Raw genomic sequence first — 22,223 nt, 5'->3', positions numbered from 1 at the left:
GGGGCCACATCGGATTCGTATTTTGAATCGTGCTCGCTGTAAGCCCCTGGAGAAGAGGAATGAGATACGGAACCAGCGGCTGAGGAAAAATCGGAGTTCTGTGGGGATGCCGCGCAGGTACGCTTCCTGGAGTAATGAGTACTCCCCATCGCCGTCCGGCCTCTGTCTGAAGACTGTTGTGCAGCAGGGAGACCCTCTATTGGGGGTACGGCAATGCCCTGACTTGAGGATGAATCACAAAAGGATTCTAGGGCCCATGCGAGGGAAGCCATGGACTGTGTCAAAGAAGTAGCCCACTCAGGGGGCTGGCACCGCTGTGTTCTACAGCAGCGGGGGTCTCCTGAGAGTCTGAAGTCTCGCAGATGGTACAGAGGGGTTTTGGGTGCTTCCGCGGTAGGGAAGCATTGCATGAGGTACATGAGGCGTAGATAACCGTGTGTGTTTTATCTGTCTTTTTATTAGCCTGTGGCTGAGACATTTTGCAGACGTTTGTAGGTAGCTGCAGATGCTGCTGAGAGCTGTGGGGATGTGCCTGGCTAGCAGAGTGAGTCTGCAGCGGAGGGGCTAAATATGTATCTGCGGTGGAGTGGGTTAAGCAGTGAGCGCTAGCTTACCCAGGTCCTGCGTTCGTGCCCCCAGTGATTGCCATACTGCTGCAGCATCAGCGTTGGTGGTGGAGGGTCCACGCTGAACTTCCTTCCTTTATCCAGGAAGCAGGGCTCGAGAATGGAGTCGGCGCTTCTTGTGGGCAACGAGAAGCGCCAGAAGGTGTAGGCGGAGCTATGGGGGGGAGGGACGCAGCCTGCAATGTGCAGCGTCCCGGGAAGGAAAGCCGTCCGACAGGTGCCAGAAAGTAGGGGCAGAGTTGGGTGGGCGGGATCTGGCCTACCGCAGCCAGAAGCCGGGGCCTAAATTACCGGTGATGGCTGCAATGGCCGGTTGGCGCTGGCACGAGTCGCGGCCAGCGCTGTGGCGCGCCACGGACAGCACCGTCGAGCGCCGCGGACAGCGCAGTGGATGCGGCAGAGGGGAAGTTCCAGCGAGGATCGGGGGGTTGGGGACTCAAACGGCGGTGCGAGGAGAGAAAAATGAGGAGCACCAATCCCCTCTGGGCTCTGGACCTCCACACGGGACCCCTGGGGGGGGACAAGCCTTCCTCCTCCCTTGCCGAGTGAATTTTCAGCAATCACCAGCCTCCGGGTAGTCACGGTTACTGTAGGAGGTCTGTGGCACTATATTCTTCCTCAATCCACCGTCCCTTTGATAGGGAGGTGGAGAGGGTCCCATTGCCTCCTGGCATCAGCCGCTTTCAGACAGTGGTGGTGCAGGGGCACATAGCTGCTGCAGGAGTTTCTCCTTCGCCACATTGGGGGGGCTCCACTGCAGGGAACAGCTTTTCGATGAAGGCCTGGCTCTGGAAGGGGGTACGTGAGGGCGACACCTCATGTTCCCGTCCGTTGTTGGTGTGGGGAAAGCGGAACCATTTAAGGATACGTCGCCCCTATAAGAGCCCAGGCAGACGTAGAAGTTGCAGGAGGGGGTACGGGGAGGCGACACTCCGCGTTCCCGCCTGTTGAAGATGTTTGGGAGATCGGAACCTTGAAAGGCCCCGTCGCCTGTCGAATCAGTGAAAAAAATAGAAAAATAAAATAAAGTCTGGGGCTGAAATCAGACCGTAGTGCCTCCTAAAGACACTAAGCAAGAACTGGTTCATGAGAGAGCCAGCAGAGGGTGTATACTGCGGAGGAGGAGTTAACATTTTTGTGTATTTGCTCAGAGTCCTCCTAGTGGCAGCAGCATAACACCCATGGTCCTGTGTCACCCAATGAGGCGAAGGAGAAAGCTTGAGAACCCTTCTTCTATGCAAAAAATATGATGAAACACTGATGATAAAAACTTATACACAGATCGAACAACTGTTGAAAATCTGATCCAAAGCACTAATGAAAATAGGTCAGTTTCTTGTGTATGAAAAAAAATCACTGACGTGTGAATGAGCGCTTACTAATCCGATATGTATGGGGAATGTTCTTCACTTGGGTCTGGCTCCAGGGTTAGGTGTGCATTTCAGGACCTAAGTCACTATAGACCCCTGGCTAAGGTCAGGTGCAGACAAATGTATGCAAATTATTCCTTTTTCAAGCAGAAAAAAAACCAGACAATTTCTCATTTTTATCATCATCAGTATGTCCATTTTTTACATGGGTACGTCATCCATATGTCGGCTTTGTACAACCATATGGGAACCAGTTTATAAATGAACAATTTGATAAACTATAACAGGCCAAATAAAGATTCCTATGTTAACAATTGTAATGGATCCGTGAAAAACGTCTGACAAACAGATATGGACTCGCATGTGATCAGTTTTTTGCACACCCATTGACTTCTAATAGGCATGTCTAATCCGAAATGCGGATCAAAGTACAGCATGCTACAACTTATTACTCACAGACCATAGTGTGGAAAGTATGTTAACTTATGCACACTGTGCCTACCACCCCAGTACAGCAGACCATTTGTCCTTCCATGAAATTGGTTTTAATTGGCTATGTACCATTTTTGGACGATATAGAAATGTATATATATCTATACAGCCATGACCAAAAGTGTTGACACCCTTAAAATTGTTCCAGAAAATGAAGTATTTCTCCCAGAAAATGATTGCAATTCACGTTTATTTCCTTTGTGTGTATTGGAACAACACAAAAAAACAGAGAAAAAAAATACAAATTGGACATAATTTCATACAAAGCCCCCAAAATGGGCCAGACTAAATTATTGGCACCCTCAATTAATAATTAATATTTGGTTGCACCCTTTGGAATAAATAACTGAAATCAATCACTTCCTATAACCATCAACAAGCTTCTTACACAATTTGGACAACCCTTCTATTGCAAACTGCTTTATATTGCTTATATTTGAAGGGTGCCTTCTCCCAAAAGCAATTTTAAGATCCGGATTCATTGCCGGCCACTTCAGAACTCTCCAACACTTTGTTTCCATCCATTTCTGGGTGTTTTTTTAAAGTATGTTTGGGGTCATTGTCCTGCAGGAATACCCATGACCTAGGACGCAAACCCAGCTTTCTGACACTGAGCACTATATTGCAACCCAAAATCATTTGGTAATCTTCACATTTCATTATGCCTTTCACACAGTCAACCACAAAACATCTTTGAACCTCTACCATATTTGACTGTCGGTACTGTGTTCTTTTCTTTGTATGGCTCATTCTGTTTTCAGTAAACAATAGAATGATAGGCTTTACCAGACAGCTTTATCTTGGTCTTGTCTGTCTACAAGATGCTTTCCTAGAAGGATTTTGCCTTACTGACTGAGGGTATGTGCACACGTTGCAGATTTTGCTGCGGATCCGCAGCGTTTCTGCAGCTGTGGGTCCGCAGCAGTTTCCCATGAGTTTACAGTACAATGTAAACCTATGGGAAACCGAAAACGCTGTGCACATGCTGCGGAAAAAAACGCGCGGGAACGCAGCGGTTTACAATCCGCAGCATGTCACTTCTTTGTGCAGAATCGCGGTGATTCTGCACACATAGGAATGCACTGATCCGCTTACTTCCCGCATGGGGCTATGCCCACCATGCGGGAAGTAAGCGGATCATGTGCGGATGGTACCCGGGGTGGAGGAGAGGAGACTCTCCTCCAGGCCCTGGGAACCATATTTGTGGAAAAAAAAAAAAGAATTAAAATAAAAAATAATGATACACTCACCTCTCAGCGCTGCACGCGGCCGTCCGGTCGCAGGGTTGCTATGCGAGCAGGACCTGCGATGACGTCGCGGTCACATGACCGTTACGTTACGAAGGTCCTTCTCGCGTAGCATCTTTGGAACCGGACCGCCGCGTGCAGTGCCGAGGAGATCGGGACGTCGGAGGGTGAGTATAACCATTTTTTTATTATTTTTAACATTACTATTGATGCTGTATATGCAGCATCAATAGTAAAACAAGTGCAGGAGTAAACCCGCAGCGGAAACAGCAAGACAAACCGCAATAAATCTGCAGGGATAACCGCAGCGGTTTTGCCCTGCAGATTTATCAAATCCGCTGCGGGAGAACCCGCAGAGGACCCTTCCTACGTGTGCACATAGCCTTACATTTTGGCAAATTGCAGTCTAGCTGTTTTACGTCTCTTTGTCAGCATTTTAAAGGTCTCTTGCCATAGCGTTTCATTTCCTTCAAATGTTGATGGATAGTTTGCGCTGACACTGAACACTGATGCACCCTGAGACTGCAGGACAGCTTGAATTTCTTTGGAACTTGATTGGGGCTGCTTATCCACCATCCAGACTATCCTGCATTGGAACCTTTCATCAATTGTTCTCTGCCGTCCAGGGAGATTAGCCATGGGTTGTAAACTTCTTGCTTATGTTGCACACAGTGGACAAAGGAGTAACAAGCTCTCTGGAGATGTACTTGTAACCTTGATATTGTTATTGTTTAACAATTTTGGTTCTCAAGTCCTCAGACAATTATCTTCTCTTCTTTTTGTTCTCCATGCTTAGTGCGGCACACAAAGACACACAATGCAAAGATTGAGTCAATTTATCCCCTTTTTATCTGGTTTGGATTTTTTTTTACCACTTAAATAAAAAATAACCTAGACATGTTTGGTGTTTATGAACTTGTAATGACCTGTAGAATCATAATGGCAGGTCAGTTTTAGCTTTTAGTGAACATGGTAAAAAAAAAACAACCCAGCACTTTTTTTGCAATTTCACCGAACTTGGAATTTTTTTCCCATTTTCCAGTACAAGATATGTTAAAACCGGTGGTGTCGTTCAAAAATACAACTTGTTCCGCAAAAAAAACAAGCCATAACATGGCCATTTTGACTGCTAAAATAAATAGTTATGGCTCTCGGAAGAAGGGGAGCAAAAAACGAAAACGCAAAAAACGAAAGTATCTTCGGTCATTAGAGGTTAAAGAGACAGTGTTCCTGTGTCTACCTCTATGTGCAGCCAAGTGAGCCAATCTACCACAATATATATAAATATATATAACTTCATTTGCAACTGAATTATTCTACATTACAATGGCAGTATTCTCTATGTATGTTCCCTAAGCAGTTCATGATAAGAACTGATGAAATATGGTAAAAAAGGGTGATTGTCTTTATGATACCTTTGTACTTAAACCAACTACGATTGTAGATGGATCTGATTTGAAACAAGGTTCTTGATTCAAATAAAAATAAGGTTTTGATGCTTACATTTTGCCATGTATTCTATATTACATCATTAATAACAATTTAACACACATTATAAATGATTATGGTTTTGAAGCTTTATCTCTAGATAAAACTGTTAATCGTAAAAACATACCCTTGCACATCCTCTTGTCTTCTCTGAGAACATAGCCAGCAGGACACTTGCATTCATATGATCCGTAGGTATTATGACACCGGAAAGCACAAAGTAAGGGATTTTGGGCGCATTCATTGACATCTGTTAAGACAATAACATGTTAACACAGAAAAAAATAGAAAGCAATGAATGTATACCTTTCCTGATGAAGCCCTACAATACAGTTTTATTCATCATGTTACTACATGGAAATCATCTACAAGCAGTTGACGTATCTAATTGTTTTTAATGCATGATATTCTAAATAGAGTAGAAATTATATTTTACATTTGCTGACTATATATCCAGTGTTAGTCAGAGAAGACGACTGAGAATGAATCATTGGTAAAGGTAAAAAGAAGAAATAAAGAACAGTATGCTTCTGTGGCTTTAAACTAAGTTTTCCTAAGTCATTTATATGTAGCTGAGAACAAGTAGTTAAGTTAATAAAGAACTACATTAGTTTGCCGACTTTGTACCTTTCTCCGCACCCCAATGAACTATCTGAATTACATTTTATAATAATTCTATGTCCAGGTTGGTGATGATTACCTTCACATGACATCATTGGCCCAGGCTCAAACCCTTCTTCACATGTGCACTCAAAGCCACCAATCACATTCTTGCAGGTTCCATTTCCGCATGGATTTCCTACAGAGCACTCATCAATATCTAGAAAACAGCAATGAATATAAATCACCACCCACCAGTGACTCATTAAATAATAAAAATAACTTTTAGAGGAATATTCAAAGCAAAAAACTGTGCATGTAATTGTTTGCTTTTTTTAAAGTCACTTTTCTTTTTTTTTCTTGTGGTATTCATTGCCATTTTTGTGTAAAATTCTTCAAAATCATTCGCGCATGCGATTTTATGAATTTTGTCTTCAAACTTTTTTACGAACTTTTTGCTCAAAATTCCCAAGTTGTGCAAAACCTTTGCGAAGATTTCAGAGATACATAAAATCACTCCAGGTGATAATTGGAATAAATTTGTGCCAAATGTTGTGACTTTTTTAAAAAAAAGTTAAAATTGATGAACCAGATGGAAACATTTGGAAACCTCAAAAAGGCACAAGGTAAAAGAAGAATTAGGCGGTAACAAAAAAAACAGGCAAAGAATAGACAAAAAAAAAAGCAAAATGCGAAAATGCAATGAGTGGGACCATTTATTCCAAATGGAAGGTACGAAAGACCATTACATTCTCAAGGATTCTGCAGTGCACCTAATAGGCCTTACACAAGACTGTGTATTCATTTTGCCTGGAGTGTTACTTTAATCGGCAGTGACACTTGATTTTTAAAAGCATCTATAAAAAGGTATATTTTGTTTCGCAGTGATTTATAACTAGATGAAAAGTTGCTGTTTTTTCTGCTCATCATGATGGGGCAATGTGAAAACACCCTGGTAATCTGAGTATTTGGGTTCGCTTGAGATCGTCTCTTGCACATTTTGTAATGTTGCTTCTATTACTTGTCATTTTTGTACATTTGTCTAAATAGTTTGGAGACCCAGCTCGATTGTAACAGTCATAGCCAGAGTCAAGCATAACTGAGGGGTTCCATAGCACAGGTGAAGCCCTTCAGTTTTGCCACCAAGACAAAACAATCTGGTCTTTTTTGTTGTTGTTTTTTTAACGTTTTTGGTTATACCTTAAACTGTCTACTAATCATATAGTAAGGAGAAAATGTAGGCAAGGTCTTAAAGATGAAACTTTTTATAAAATAGTGGATTAATGGTAAATTCCATGTACTGCTCATACAGTCTGTGTACTTTCAGCTTCTCCCAAATTACACAATGGAGAATCATTGCATTCTTTTCACATTATGTTATGGATTCAAGCATGGTTCTCATTAGGCAATCAACACGGCTGGATACTTGATAATCGATGTCTGACCTGCTATTAATGTATACCCTAATGGTTAAATCAACTTACCCAAACATTCTTCCCCTGTGAGGACATAGCCAAAGGAACATTCACACCGGTAGGAGCCATCTGTGTTAATACAAATTCCATTCTTGCATTTCTCTGGATCCACGCATTCATCCATATCTACAGGAGGAAATGAATAATCCAGGCAATGTCAATCTCTGAGTGTGAGGTCTCTTCCCCATAATTGTATTATCACTTTATATGACATCTTACCAAGTCGTTCCCCACTTGGTCCAACTTCATTGCCAAGTCCATATGGACAGATTTCTTTGAAACTCTCTTCAAAAGAAATAATGTAATGTTATTACAGTATCCACCAATGCATCTAAACTCTCCGAGCAAGACGCTGTCAGCTATACAACCTATGACCCTCCACGTGATGTTAGCCACAGAAAGTAAAAAATGTGCTTCTCCTGCTATAACTTGGCATCATCTACATGAGTGGTCGTCATATTTTCCTCTGGAATGCATTTACTTGGACATCACATCATGGACATCTAAAAATTTTCTTAACTTTCAAGTACATTGAAAACAAGCCCCTCGCCAGCTTTAGATGGGTGGAAACCTGGTTTCTGTTGTTGTACTGAGTAACTCTTTCCCTTTTAGATGTGAATTGACTATTTTGTAAGTCGAGGTTATGTTACAAATGTGATTCCTGTCATTCTGTAGCATTCATTCAGTTAATAAAGGAGCTGTAGCTTTGTATGAAATATGTCTTATGGGGTTTCTTTGATATGTGTAACCAAGGTAAACTCTTAGATCATACCATCTCCTTCCACTGGGCAGATTTCACACGGAGATCCCCATCCAGCTGCTTTAAAAGAACAGCAACATTCAGTTTTCGTATGATTTTTAGCCTTGGGTGAGGTACATTGTCCTTCTTCAAACTTAGAGTAGCATAATCCAACTCTGACATCTGTTACAGAGGAAGAAATAGCTGATACAAAACTCTGAATGTTACATTGACAATGGTAAAAACTTTAATCTAAGAACACAGTTGATAAATTTATCTACTTTTATGTTATGCTGCGTCTAAGCAAATACAGTGCTATAGCTTTGAGCATAACCACTACAGTTTGAGGTCTTCTTGGCAATACAGGTTTGGTTGATATGGTGAATTATTAATTTTTATTTTATTACTTGTAATTTCAGCAGTGGTTACCTCTGCATCTCTTTCCAGTAGAGGAAAGCACAAAGCCCTCTGGACAAAGACAGATGAAGCTGCCAGGAGTGTTGCTGCAAGTTCCCAAGGCACAGATTTCTGGCTCTTCAACACACTCATCAATGTCTGGAAAGATACAGTCGTTGCACAAGGTCAGGTTGTCATCAAAGTTCACATTCAAACACTTTGTTCAGAATCCTTTTGTTTTGTTACCTTCACATGTGTCATTTTTCAAAACATATCCTGGCGGACAAATACAGCGGTACGAGCCATCCAGATTTTGACAAGTTCCAGGAGCACATTTCCCAGGATCAAGAGCACATTCGTTGATATCTAAGAAGTGCAATCAGAAATTGTAAACATTTCATTTTCTAAGAAGCCAGAAAGTTAAACCCAACATCTCTTAGGCTGTGTGCTCACGGTGAGTTTTTGCGGCACAAATTTGTCACAAAACCTGAAGGGACTCCTGACGCCAGCAAAGTGGATAAGAATCCTGAATTGTCATCGTTGCTTATTTGTGACTTGCAGACTTGGTACATATTCAAATCTGCAGAATGTCAATTCTTTTAGCGTTTTTTCACCCATTGACTTCAATGAAGTCAGTCAAAAAACGTTATAAAAACGCAGGTCTAAAAATGATTGTTCATTTGCTGTGCTTTCATTGCATTTTTCTCCAAAAAACGTAGAAGTGTTAATAAAATGAAAAGGATGTAATGTCGCCAGAAGGAAGAGGAAACTCCACCATTTTGTGAGTATATGTGAGTATGTGTGTGTGTATATATAGATACATACACACATACCGTATATAGATATATATATATACACACACATATGTGTATGTATGTATATATATGTATGTATGTAAATATCCCTTTATATATAACCTGATATGGACTTTTATTTTTGGAAAAATCGGTAGGAATGTAGTAGGACGGATCTTTCCTCCCCCAGTCCAGGTCTTGCAAGTGGCCCATGGCCACGATTCACATTTAAACCTGCAGGTAAGGGTTGGGTGTGTCAGTGTTGGTTTTATGTGCAGCAGAGCTAGAGGTTCTGCGTGTCTGGCTGTGTGAGGTTGACCACAGACCAGAGCTAGAAATCTGGCTAGAGCCAACACAGCAGTTGTGATTCCTACAGGAGTGCAGGTGCCAGAGGCTTGGTAAGCCGTTATCACGTCCAAGTATTCTAAGGTGGTACAGGCACTCATGGCACCGAACCGTATACAGACATTCTGGGGTGACTGCAGGCTGGTAGTTTTAGGCTGAGAAGGGCCCAATAACCATGGACCTTCCCAGCCTGATAATATCAGCTCTCAGCTGTCTGTTTGTTTACCTTTGCTGGTTACTCTATCTATCTCTTTATATAAATTTTCTTCCTTCATTTTTTCAGCTAGCTTTATAAGCTACAAATAGTCATCATTGCTGAACAAAAACACGCATATTGTTCGCTGCAATTTCCTACCAAGAAATGCAGAAATGGTGCAGAAAATTCTACATCCAAACACTCAATGTGTACACATACCCTTACAAATCATTTTTAGGCTGAGGTTATATACGATTGCCTCATTACCAAGGCTTTATCATGCACTGCATTCACACTGAAATCAGTGGATATCTCTTGTCCTTCTGAACTAATGCCAGTGCCAAGTGTTGATCTCAGCTACAGCTTAAACTCTAATTGTTGGACCAGCCACTACTGTTATTGGGGGAAATCTGGAAATGGTTTGTCCATCTCAGACAATCCTATAAGAAATATAACTACAAATGAGTTTATCTTAGGGAATATAGGAATGCAGAACTTTTTGATTATAAGGAATGTATCCATAGATGAGTTATACCTGATTTTTTTTATCAGTCCGCAATAAATGGATTCAGTTTGTGTTACTGTCCTATTTTTCATATTTGATGAAACGCTGATATTTACCGAGACATGTTCTTCCATCACCTGCCATCTCATATCCTTCATTACATATGCACTGGAAAGACCCAATGGAGTTAACGCACTGTCCATTTCTGCATAACTGACCATTCAGAGTAGTGCATTCATCAATATCTATAAAAAATACAATATAAAAACAGGGTACAGCGTTAGAAGAAGCAATCGGTATAGTGCTGAACCTCCCGCAATTATGTAGACAAAAAGAAGGACGCTACAGTCATTTACGATCCAGCAGAATTTAAGGCTATTTGTCACAATGATTAATATTAGGAGGATTATATAATCCAAAAACGATTTATTGAATCATTTCCTTAATATTTCGATTGTCTTCAAAGTGAAAATACTTTATGGAATTTTGTGTAGGCGAAAACAAAATACTGACTAGACTGGACCAAACAGGGGAGCTTTTCCTTTGAGGAACCAAGAATTATCCTAGCTGCTATTTAACCCATTAACGCTCATCTTACCTATGCAGTCATTATTGTGGGACAGAATGAATCCATCAAAACAGCGACAGTTGTAAGAGCCAACTGTGTTCCTGCATGTTCCATTACCACAGGGATCTCGTTCACACTCATTAATATCTGCAACAACAAATTTTTTTTTAAAGATTTCTTAATAACACTGTATACAATATTACATTCTATTATATTAAGAACATATATTATTATTTATCCATTTAAAAATTTAAACCAATGATGGTCGACCATAGAACAGGAAGGCAATTAACGTATCTTGCAAGCCGAACCCTTAAGGTACCGTCACACTAAACGACATCGCTAGCGATCCGTGATGTTGCAGCGTCCTCGCTAGCGATATCGTTTAGTTTGACACGCAGCAGCGATCAGGATCCTGCTGTGATGTCGCTGGTCGCTGAATAAAGTCCAGAACTTTATTTGGTCGTCCGATCGCCGTGTATCGTTGTGTTTGACACCAAAAGCAACGATACCAGCGATGTTTTACACTGGTAACCAGGGTAAACATCGGGTTACCAAGCGCAGGGCCGCGCTTAGTAACCCGATGTTTACCCTGGTTACCAGCGTAAAAGTAAAAAAAACAAACAGTACATACTCACCCAGCGTCATACCTCCCCCAGCGTCTGCTTCCTGACACTGACTGAGCGCCGGCCCTAAAGTGAAAGCACAGCGGTGACGTCACCGCTCTGCTGTTAGGGCCGGAGCTCAGTCAGTGTCAGGAAGCAGACGCCGGGGGACGCGAATGTAAGTATGTACTGTTTGTTTTTTTTACTTTTACGCTGGTAACCAGGGTAAACATCGGGTTACTAAGCGCGGCCCTGCGCTTAGCAACCCGATGTTTACCCTGGTTACCCGGGGACCTCGGCATCGTTGGTCGCTGGAGAGCGGTCTGTATGACAGCTCTCCAGCGATCAAACAGCGACGCTGCAGCGATCGGCATCGTTGTCGCTATCGCTGCAGCGTCGCTTAATGTGAAGGTACCTTTACTTTCAAGATTATCATGAACAAACGTTTCTAGGAACATGCTTATTTCTGTTTAATCTTGCAGTCTAAACAGAATGATGATCACCCAATGAACAAGAAGAACACTTGTTCGTCAGGTGAAATTATCTTTTATGCTGCACAAAACATCATCGTTCTCAGCATAGTTCTTTGTCATCCTTTTCAGCCGATTATCTAATGTGTATGAAGGCTCTAGACAGATGATAGTCGGGGAAGTTAAGAATACGGATGTCCAGTTTTGGAATGCCGATCTTTTTGTTCTTTCAGAGATAAACCACTGTCATGTCTCTCATAGAGAACACAGGAGTGCTTGGCCAAATGAGTGCCCCTCTGTATGGGAGAACCGGCTGAGATGACTGCCGTCAGAACAATCAGCCAAACCATCAATGGCTGATAGCCATCTCGTGTATGGTGGGTTTTGCAGATCATTCATTTGATGATAGGTATCATTAAATAGGTCTCCCCTTCTATACACAAATATGTATTATTAGGTTATCCTTCACATTTACACAAAAACGTGAACAACCCACCTAGGCACATGGTCTGATCTTCATTGGTTTTAAATCCATTATGACAAACACAGTAATATCCTCCAGTCTTATCATGACATTCTCCATGGCTGCAGAGGTTCGGATTTTCTTGACACTCGTTCCGATCTTTATAGAGATAAAAAGAAACAGTCAGAAAAACAGGGAAGTATTAAACAGAACAGAGACTTGTGCAAAACAGAGAATAACAGCAATTCTACAACACTTATCATCAGACATGACACAGACTGGTTGGATTGGTCATTGGATGTCATGTTTACAGTGTCATAAACCTTTGGTAATGACAGTAGAAGTGCTGATCACTGGATTAAACACTTAAGGGGTGCTTCATCAAGATTAGTGTTTTGTGTGCCAGTCTCAATGGAGAGTGCACTGAATCTCAATAACTCCATACTGATAAAACAGGATAAAGCAATACAACGTCCATCGACTACATTTATATGATATAGGAATACCTGCAAGAATACTGCTTCCTGCCTGCACACATTTCACTAGTACCCGAAAAAAAATAAATAAAGGAAATTAAAGAAATATTCAAAGCAAAAAGCTTTGCATGTAATTCGTTGTTTTGCTTTTTTTAAGTCACGTTTCTTTTTTTTCTTGTGGTATTCATTGCCATTTTTTGTGAAAAATTCTTCAAAATCATTCGTGCAGGAGATTTTATGAGTTTTGTCTACAAACTTTTTTACGAACTTTTCGCACAAAATTCACAAGTTTTGCAAAACATTTGCCAGAATTTCAGGGATACATAAAATCACTCCAGGTGATAATTGGAATATATGTGTGCCAAATGTTGTGACGTTTTTAAAAAAAAAGTAAAAATTGATGAACCAGTTGGAAACGTTTGGAAGCTAAAAGAAGAATTCATTTTGCCTGGAATGTTACTTTAATTGGCAGTGACCCCTCATTTTTAAAGGGAAGGTGCCACCAGTTTTCTTGTAGTTTGTTTTTTTGTGAAATTAAGCTTAAAATAGTAAATAAAATGTATTAATGCAATGTTTGCACTGTTTGCAAACATTTCTATATGAAAAATATTATATATTTTCTTACAAATATATATATTGACCACTAGGGGGAGCATATTCCGTTTTAGACCTCAAGCAGCTCTAGTGAGACTTACCAGCTTTACTGTTAGCTGGAAAATCTGGGCAGTAACTGCTGACATCAGCATTTCCCTCCCCTTTTGGGTGGTCTAATATCCCTGGGGCAGAATGAAGAGCAGCATCACAGGGCAGAGCCATTTTGTGTGTGACTGCCCTGTGATCTGCTATCACCAGCAGTTAGTGCATCAGAAGCACAGTTAGTTTATGTGGTGTGTATGGAGCAGCATTGTCTGTGCAGAGCTGTCTGTGCCTCATCCCTCAGTAAGGTAAGAAGGAGCTCCAGGTCTGCAGTGAATGGCCAGGCATTGTGGAGGGAGGGGAGATACATTGTATGGCAGAGAGAGGTGTCAGGTGTCACCTCTCTCTGCAGGCTGGGAATGGAGCTCCTGTGATAGAGAGTAAGTGGAGCTGGGCAGAGAGCACTGGGCTATAGTAAAATGGCTGCTAGTCACACCTACAGCAGTGAGTTGTGCAGCCCACAGAGGCGTGCCCAGCTCACTGCTAACACCTCTCCAATGTTAAAGATAGGGTCCTCGCCGGTCTATTATCTCCTATGTCCATGGGGTGCTGTAAAATGACACTGTTAGTGCCCTGCTACTGCTGCAAAACCAAGATGTCAGCCCCCAGTTCCTTCTTTAAACACATATAACACACGAAATCTGTTTCACATGCATTTAAAACTTGGTTATAGCAGCATGTTATGCTACATTACAGTGATTTATTAATGATCTACAAACGCGGTACCTTACCTTTAAAAGCATCTATAAAAAGGATTATGTTTTTTCGCAGTGATTTATAACTAGATGCAAAGTTGCTTTTTTTCTGCTCATCATGATGGAGCAATGTGAAAACACTCTGGTAATCTGAGTATTTGGGTTCGCTCTCGTCTCTTGCACATTTTGTAATGTTGGATTTGTTTCTATTACTTGTTATTTTTGTAGATTTGTATAAATAGTTTGGAGACCCATCTCCATTGTAATAGTTATAGCCAGAGGCAAGCATAACTGAGAGGTTCCATAGCACAGGTGATGCCCTTCAGTTTTGCCACCAAGATAGAACAACATGTTCTTTTTTTTTGTTCTTTTTAGGCTTTTAGTTATACCTTAAACTGTTAAAAACACTAGTTTTCTATATATTTTTTTAAGCACAAATTCACCCTTGTATGTACCCGCGGTATTATGATGTTCTTTATATCAGGTATTTCCGGCGAAAAACACTGCCTGCAATAGCTAGCCAGGTTGGTTCCCTTAGTGCTTATCAAATGAACATGTGGAGAATAGCAGGAAGGTGAATGACTTGCCAATGCGATCACCAATATTGTTCTGCATATCTGATATTCAAACAGTTTTCCTGTTCCACTGGGTGAGTTACAATAGTGGTTGTGAGGGAAATTATAAACATCTTTATACAACCACCCCAGAGGACTTCCAAGCCACCATATATCAACACCCTACAGACAAAGGGTTTTCATGATAGGAATGGAGAAAGTGCAGGAAAAATAGGCTTCCTCATCAGGAGAGGGACCTGGAGAAAAACTATAGACTGATTTTGACAAACTTGGAGAAGAAAGTGAAATTTAGTATCTCCATCATTCTTTTTTACAGTTCACAAAAACTCTTCTGTTCTAGGTTCAAAGAAAAATTTTAATACACAAATCCAGCTATTACTGAGTCATAGAGTCAAAGACTTGGGAAAAGCTCTCAACATTTCAACAGTGTTTGGGTGAAGAGAAATGGTCTTCTGGCTGGGTAAAAGTAGACTGATGCCAAAGAGAATCATGTTTTGGGATCATTTCTGTGCTTGTGTGTTTGGTGTGACAGAACACATGACCCAAAACAATAATAAATCAAGAACTCATGACAACATTTCTGAGGGTTTACTTTTGCCCAGGTCTTGCTACTTAATAAAAACCATACCATCTAAAAAAGCAAGACCAATTCCGTGTGTTCTTGTAATAAATCTTAAAGGAAAAATATTTCTATCATTTTTATTTCTGACATTTAAAAAAGAATTTTGCAACAGCAGGGATAATTGGTAAAGGTCAGTAGTTTATCTGTTCAACAAATGCCTCCTGCAAACGGCAAGGTTGTGTGCATAAAGCCGGTATGGCGGCAGGTACTGCCTCCGTATGATAGAGTTGTGGGGGCCTGAAGTACAGTATCACAGTAAAAAGCATATTACAGGGTTATTCTTTCCTATAAATAATGTTTTAGAGACGAATGCCACGAAGAGATAACATAGTAGAATTTTTTTCCTAGTTACGTCTTAACTGTTGGTGGTGGCATTTGGCATCATCAGCAAGTCTTCTCTCAGTAAAGCGGTGCTAGAAGTTCTGTCATAGCTGTGCCAAGAGAGCACTTGCTTCTCATGATGACGCCAGGCAGTCAGCAACTTACAATGTTATTCACTTCTGAGCAGGCGCAATTTGTTTTACTCTTCTTTTTCACCTTGTAACTATACAGTCAGATGAATACTATTGAGAAGTCCTTACAATATAAACCTAACACCATAAATGCCCCAGTGTCTTTTCAGGATGCTAAGTTAATAATGTAAAATGCACGCTCAGTGTATAGCAAGTACTGATGATGAGTTTCTCATAGTGATCAGCAGCTCGCTACTTTATGGTACTAACATGCTTTGTAACACCACCACGTACAACAGTTACGTAACCAAACATGTTGTCAGTACATACATATAGTTGCACTGTGACATTATCCAGGATAACATGCTACTGGCAAATACAGTAGATAACCATTAACTTGTCCTATCACCATCATTTAATATTTCACATACTAAATCAATTGGGTGTAGGAACGAGAATTCATCCCAAGAGAGGTGTGAAGCAGATGTTACATCATATCTCACCGACACATTGTCCAGTAGAAGTGAACTTGTAGCCAGGCTTGCAGTCACAGCGGTAGCTCCCTGGGGTGTTAATGCAGTCGGCATTTCTTTGACATACTGGCCCATTGTGGCATTCATCAATATCTAGAAAAACAAGGAAATCAGTCACTTATACATTAAAATAAGTTAAGGAAATCTTTAGTATTAAAAAAAACAACATTCTTTTAGGGAGACAATATCTTAGGAAAACTAGAAGAATATTAGCAATGCTCCATAGAAAATGACTATGCATATCAGCTCTCTGCAAGGCCTCCTCCACACATCCGTCTTTAAACACGTACGTGAAAAACAGTAGAGGTATCATCAGTGTTTTGGGTCATTGTGTTATCGTTATCAGTGTGTCATCTATGTGTCCATTTTTACCATCAGTGGTTTTCCGGTATGGATAAAGAAAAAATGAAATTATGAAGCTTCTCCTATACTTTGCAATGTTAAATACAAACAACACATGGATGGCACACTGATGCCATCTGTGTGCTGTACGTGCTTTTCACAGATCCATAGTTTTGTATTGGTGTTTGGACATGTGCATAGCACCTTAGGTAATAATGGGTACTTGTGGCAAGAGTTGGACTGACCCACCAGACAACCGGAGAATTCTCTGATGGGCCCTGACTTCAGGAGAGTTCATAGTGCAAACCTTGCAGCTGCTATTGTGCGCTTGAGTGGGGGAGAAAGCTGGGCCTTCAGAATTAAATCCTCTTGTGGGCCCAATGTTCTTCAGTCAGACACTGCTTGAGTAGCATCCAATTTTTTTTCACGGATACCACACGTACAGGAAACACGGACATGTGTAGGAGGCCTAAAAGAAAGAAACTGACTCCCTGCACCAGAATAGCTACACAAGGCATCAGCCTGTCAGAGGTAGGCAGCAGGCACATTACAGGTGGTGTGTGGCATCTCTACCATGTGTCACCGCACCCCCAGTGCTGGATAATGTGGAGGAAGAGGAAGCGGTTTGTTACGGAAATGAGGTGTAGTAAAATAATGTGGTTTTTTTTCATTTTAAATGTATATTTGAAGAGCACCAGGATAGGTGACAATATTACTAGACAGAGGACAGGATGGGGGCCATTATTATAATATGGAGGCCAGGATAGGGGACATTATTACAATATAGGGGCCACAATGGAGAGCATTATTAAAAAGTGGCGGTCAATATTAAGGGATGAGGGCCAATATTACAGGATGGGGGCCAGAATGGGTGACAATATTACAGACTGATGCACAATATTATAAGACGGGGTATTATTACAGGATAGGGTCCAGGCTGGGGGCTATTATTAAAGGATGGGGGCCAGGATGGAGGACATTATTACAGGATGGGAGACAATATTAAAGGATGGGGGGACAATATTACACGACGGGACAATATTACAGGATAGAGAATCAATATTACAAGATGGGGGTCATTATTACAGGATGAATGCCAAGATGGTGGACAATATTACAGGATGGGGGACATTTTTTACAATAAGGGGGCAAGTATTACAAAATAAGGGGCATTGTTGCAGGATAGGGGTCAGGAAGAGAGAAAATTAATATTGCATAAATGAATAACACCCCAAGAATAGGCACAAAACAGAATGTTTTTGAATGTTTTTAATTTTCTACCCTTATATCCAAGAAAAGTTATTACACCGAAAAGTATATGGCTATGTGCACACGTAAGAAAAGAGGTGCAGAATTTTCTGCACAAAATCCGCATCTTCTGGCAGAATCCAAAGCTGCGGATTTGCCGCAGTTTTTATGCGGATTTAGTGCAGTTTTTGTGCGGAATTGATGCAGATTTTGTGCGGATTTTCTGCAGTCTTTCCCAATGCGGATTTCTATTATGGAGGGGTGCAGAAACGCTGCAGATCCGCACAAAACAAGTGACATGCACTTCTTTGAAATCCGCAGCAATTCCACACTGATTTTTCTGCACCATGTGCACAGCTTTTTTTTTTTTACATTGATTTACATTGTACTGTAAATCACAGTGTGGATCTGCAGCGTTTCTGCGCGGAAAATAACGCAGATCCGCACTAAGGCTACGTTCACATTTGCGTTGTGCGGCACAGCGTCGGCGACGCAACGCACAACGCATGCAAAATGCAGCTTTTTGTGAGGCATGCGTCCAATTTTGGCCTGATTTTTGGTGCAAAAAAAATGCAACATGCAGCGTCCTGTGCACCCTGACGCTTGCGCCAAAAATGACGCATGCGTCACAAAACGCAAGACAACGCATGTCCATGCGCCCCCATGTTAAATATAGGGGCGCATGACGCATGCGCCGCTATGCGTCGCCGAACCTGCGCCCGACGCAACGCAAATGTGAACGTAGCCTAAATCCGCATCGTGTGCACACAGCCTATCAACGTTTTGGGTAATGTACCCTCCGTCATGCTATTAATAGGACATGTGTGGAATACATTTTTTGGATGAAAAAAATGTAGAATATCCACTTATACCAGAATATGAAGGGATTGAATCGCTGGGTTGTCTAAGGATCCAGAGAAAAAGAGTGGATATGACTACTGTCCATAGGAAAAGGGACCCAGTGGTACTACATGCAGTGGATATAGAGGAATGCGGAATGACCCGAAACATTGCTATACTTCACTGTGCGATGTAATAACTTTGTTTGGATACTAGGGTAGAAAATTAAAAGCATTTAAAAACATTCCATTTTGTGCCTATTCTTAGTGTGCAATTCCCTTATACAATATTAATTTTCTGACAAAGTAAAGAGTAATGTAGCCTGATCAATTGGACTCAGCATCCATTTTCTTCCTTGCAACGTAATTTGGAGGTTGATCAACACATTTTTGTCTATTTTGATCATTACCTGATAAGAAGCAGGATGGGGGCCAGGATGGGGAGCATTATTACAGGACGGAGGCCATTATTTCAGCATGGGGCCCATTATTACAGGATATGGGTTCAATAAAATGGGTTTGGATCTGGTTTAGGGGCTATTATTACAGGATAGAGAGCAAAATGGGTCCATTATTACTGGATAGGGACCAGAATGTGAGACATTATTACAAGATAGAGGCAAAGGCAGTGGACATTATTACAGGATAATGGTCAGGATGGAGGACATTATTATAGGATAGAGGCCTATTAATATGGTTAGGGGCAAGTATGGGACAATTATTACAGGATAGTGGCCAGGGCAGGGGACATTATTACAGGAAAATAGCCAGGATGGGGGACTTTGTTACAGGATAGAGGCCAGAAGAGGAAATTATTACAGGGTAACAGCCAGGATGGGGAAGATTATTACAGGGTAGATGCCCATTAATATAGGTTAGGGGCCAGTATGGGGGCCATTATTACAGGATTGGGGCCAGGGCATGGGACATTATTATAAGATAACGGCCAGGATGAGGGACATTATCACAGAATAGAGGCCAGAAGAGGACATTAGTACAGGATGGGGAACATTATTACAGAATCGGGAACATTACAGACATAGTGGATTTTGTTCAGTAACAAGATGCTACTCAGACACTGTGGTGATAATACAGTATATGGTCACTGTGTGGCGATTTTTAGCCCTTTTATTTATTATTGGTATACTAGTTTTAGTATAGTGGAATTATTCAGTAACAATACAGTGATATGTGTTACTTTGTAACTGTATGACTGCTATTTAAAAGAATTGCTTAGAAAATTATCTCACTGCCATGTTTTCTGTGAAATTTATTTATTTTATGTACGGTATATTTTTTCTTTTCTTACTGGATTTGGGGAAGATGAGTGAACACATATGTCTTTATAGGATCTAGAACTCTACAGGGGAATGTACATCTGACGAATATGCTGATGGGAGCCGAGGTCTCAGTTTTGCAATGGTGCCCATAGGACTCTACTTATGAATCTGACTGGAGGGCAGCTACCTGCAATAGGTGACACTTGTGATATAGATTCCTTTTTTTCTGAAGGGAGCTAATTTGTATAACAAGATATTTGATTGTTTAAACAAATCAATTAACCAGCAAATGATCTTGGAAAAGTCCCTAAACTACAACACAATGAGTGAAACACAGAGCCGTTGATTCAGAAGCAGAGCTAGTAATGCAGAGGTAGAGCTATAGGCTGGTTCTTCGTGAAAATGGAATATGTACTATATTCTAAAGTATAAATGAAGCCTACAGCAGTAGATCGGCTAAGTATCCTGTTTATCCTCCTTTGGAGTTCTGTTTGCTTTCTCAGTTAGAGAATTTACCCTTTTCTTTCCTCCGTGACTGCTTCTCTGTCTGCATAGAAACTTTATGAATGGCACTATTACCCCCTGTAAGCCTCCGCCGTGTTTACAGATTGGCAAATATGCTGCCCGTTTATTTACCTTGTTGGATACTTGAGTTTTAAGTTTCAGATGTTCTCAGTTGAAGTCTTGTTGATGTGGTACAGATAGGAACTTACAGATTGTAGCCTAAGTAAGCGCAATGTTTCCCCAAAGCCATCGTGTTGTATAATATGTGTCAAGGGCATAGATAGAGCAGACGTAATTTAGGAAGAGTCGGACTCTTTACGGAAAATGAATTGTGAACAAGATCTAAATTGTGTACTTTTATGTCTTTGTTGAACTGAATAAAATGAAGTCATCCATTTTTCCACTATACATTTTCTAAAAAATGTTTCCAATGAGGCGCTCTAAAATGACACCTTGTTTAATAACACATTCCGACAAGAGCAACTATCTAGAGAAAAAGTAAGAAATATTTATTCTGGTTGTGACTGGTGAGTGTATTGGGGCTCTCAAGGTTTACACATATGACAAGGACTTAGTGGTGGTTCTTACCAGCTATATTAGCTTCTTGCTTACCTTCACAGACAAGCAGTTTGTCATTATAGAAAAATCCCATTGGACATTCACAACGGAAGCTCCCGATCATGTTTATACAGATTCCATTCTCACAAACTCCAGGAATTTCTCTGCATTCATCAATATCTGAAGGAGACAAAGATTCGATTCATGTCTTCAGTAATATGGGCATATGCTACATAATAAAGTAGAAAATTTGTATTAAGCCTACCAATTGGTTGTCCTGTGTAGATATCAATGACGAAACCTGGACGAGCACTTCCACACAGTGCCGCAAAGTCATCTGCATGGAAAAACAAGAAATAGCATATGAGAATAATAAAAGGTATATTGGTGTTCTAAAAATGACTGAACATGTACATAACATTCTTTTTAGATTAGTAAGTGGCAGTATTACCTTGCAGAGAAGTAATGATACTTTAGACACCTGTGTCCGCTATCTTTAGTGACGCAGTAGTAGGCAAAATCTAATTTTCCTAGAATTCCTCCCATTCCTCCCTGGCTTTAAACAAGGCAGCTATGTAGTAGGTATACAATTTGTGTTTGCTGAGTTCATATGGGACTTGAGTTCATGTAACTGTGATGCTTTTAGGGGAATTTGTTTCTATTAGAATTCTTGTGCCTCGAAAATGTTTTTATTGACAATGGTTTATGTATATTAATTGAGTGATGATGATATGAATGCAAGTGGGTAATAAAAATGCATGAGGGACATAAAAAAGTATTATCATAAACAGAAGCTTGAAGGCGAAGAAGAAGCCAAAACTGGCTAACCTGGCTATGTCCTCCCTCTGTCTAAAACTGAATCTGTCTAAAACTGCCCTCCTTGTGTTTCCTTCCTCTACTAACCTACTTAAACCCAACATTGCCAATTCCGTGTGTGGGTCTCTCATAACTCCCAAGCAGCATGCCTGCTGACTTGATGTTATATATGATTTAGATTTTTTGTTCAATTCCTATATGCAATCGT

The 22,223-nt window shown here is 40.8% G+C and overlaps 1 protein-coding gene across 5 annotated transcripts in view; it reads right to left on the bottom strand.

Moving 5' to 3' along the window:
* The window catches only part of FBN1 (fibrillin 1), a 408,947-nt gene that overhangs the window by 49,894 nt on the left and 336,830 nt on the right, over positions 1–22,223 (bottom strand). For all 5 annotated transcript variants that reach the window (XM_077263717.1, XM_077263719.1, XM_077263721.1 and 2 more), the window contains 13 exons: positions 21,465–21,536; positions 21,254–21,379; positions 16,399–16,521; positions 12,413–12,538; positions 10,872–10,988; positions 10,390–10,518; positions 8,680–8,799; positions 8,467–8,592; positions 8,071–8,220; positions 7,518–7,583; positions 7,308–7,424; positions 5,924–6,043; positions 5,351–5,473 (listed from right to left, as the gene is read on the bottom strand). In XM_077263717.1, the coding sequence (XP_077119832.1) occupies positions 5,351–5,473; positions 5,924–6,043; positions 7,308–7,424; positions 7,518–7,583; positions 8,071–8,220; positions 8,467–8,592; positions 8,680–8,799; positions 10,390–10,518; positions 10,872–10,988; positions 12,413–12,538; positions 16,399–16,521; positions 21,254–21,379; positions 21,465–21,536 (1,515 nt within the window). The remainder of the gene's footprint in view (positions 1–5,350; positions 5,474–5,923; positions 6,044–7,307; positions 7,425–7,517; positions 7,584–8,070; positions 8,221–8,466; positions 8,593–8,679; positions 8,800–10,389; positions 10,519–10,871; positions 10,989–12,412; positions 12,539–16,398; positions 16,522–21,253; positions 21,380–21,464; positions 21,537–22,223) is intronic.

Source organism: Ranitomeya variabilis, chromosome 5 (assembly GCF_051348905.1).
Source record: "Ranitomeya variabilis isolate aRanVar5 chromosome 5, aRanVar5.hap1, whole genome shotgun sequence".
Lineage (NCBI taxonomy): Eukaryota > Metazoa > Chordata > Amphibia > Anura > Dendrobatidae > Ranitomeya > Ranitomeya variabilis.
The sequence above is the reverse complement of the archived record's forward strand: the minus strand, read 5'-3'. Positions and strand labels throughout refer to the sequence as shown.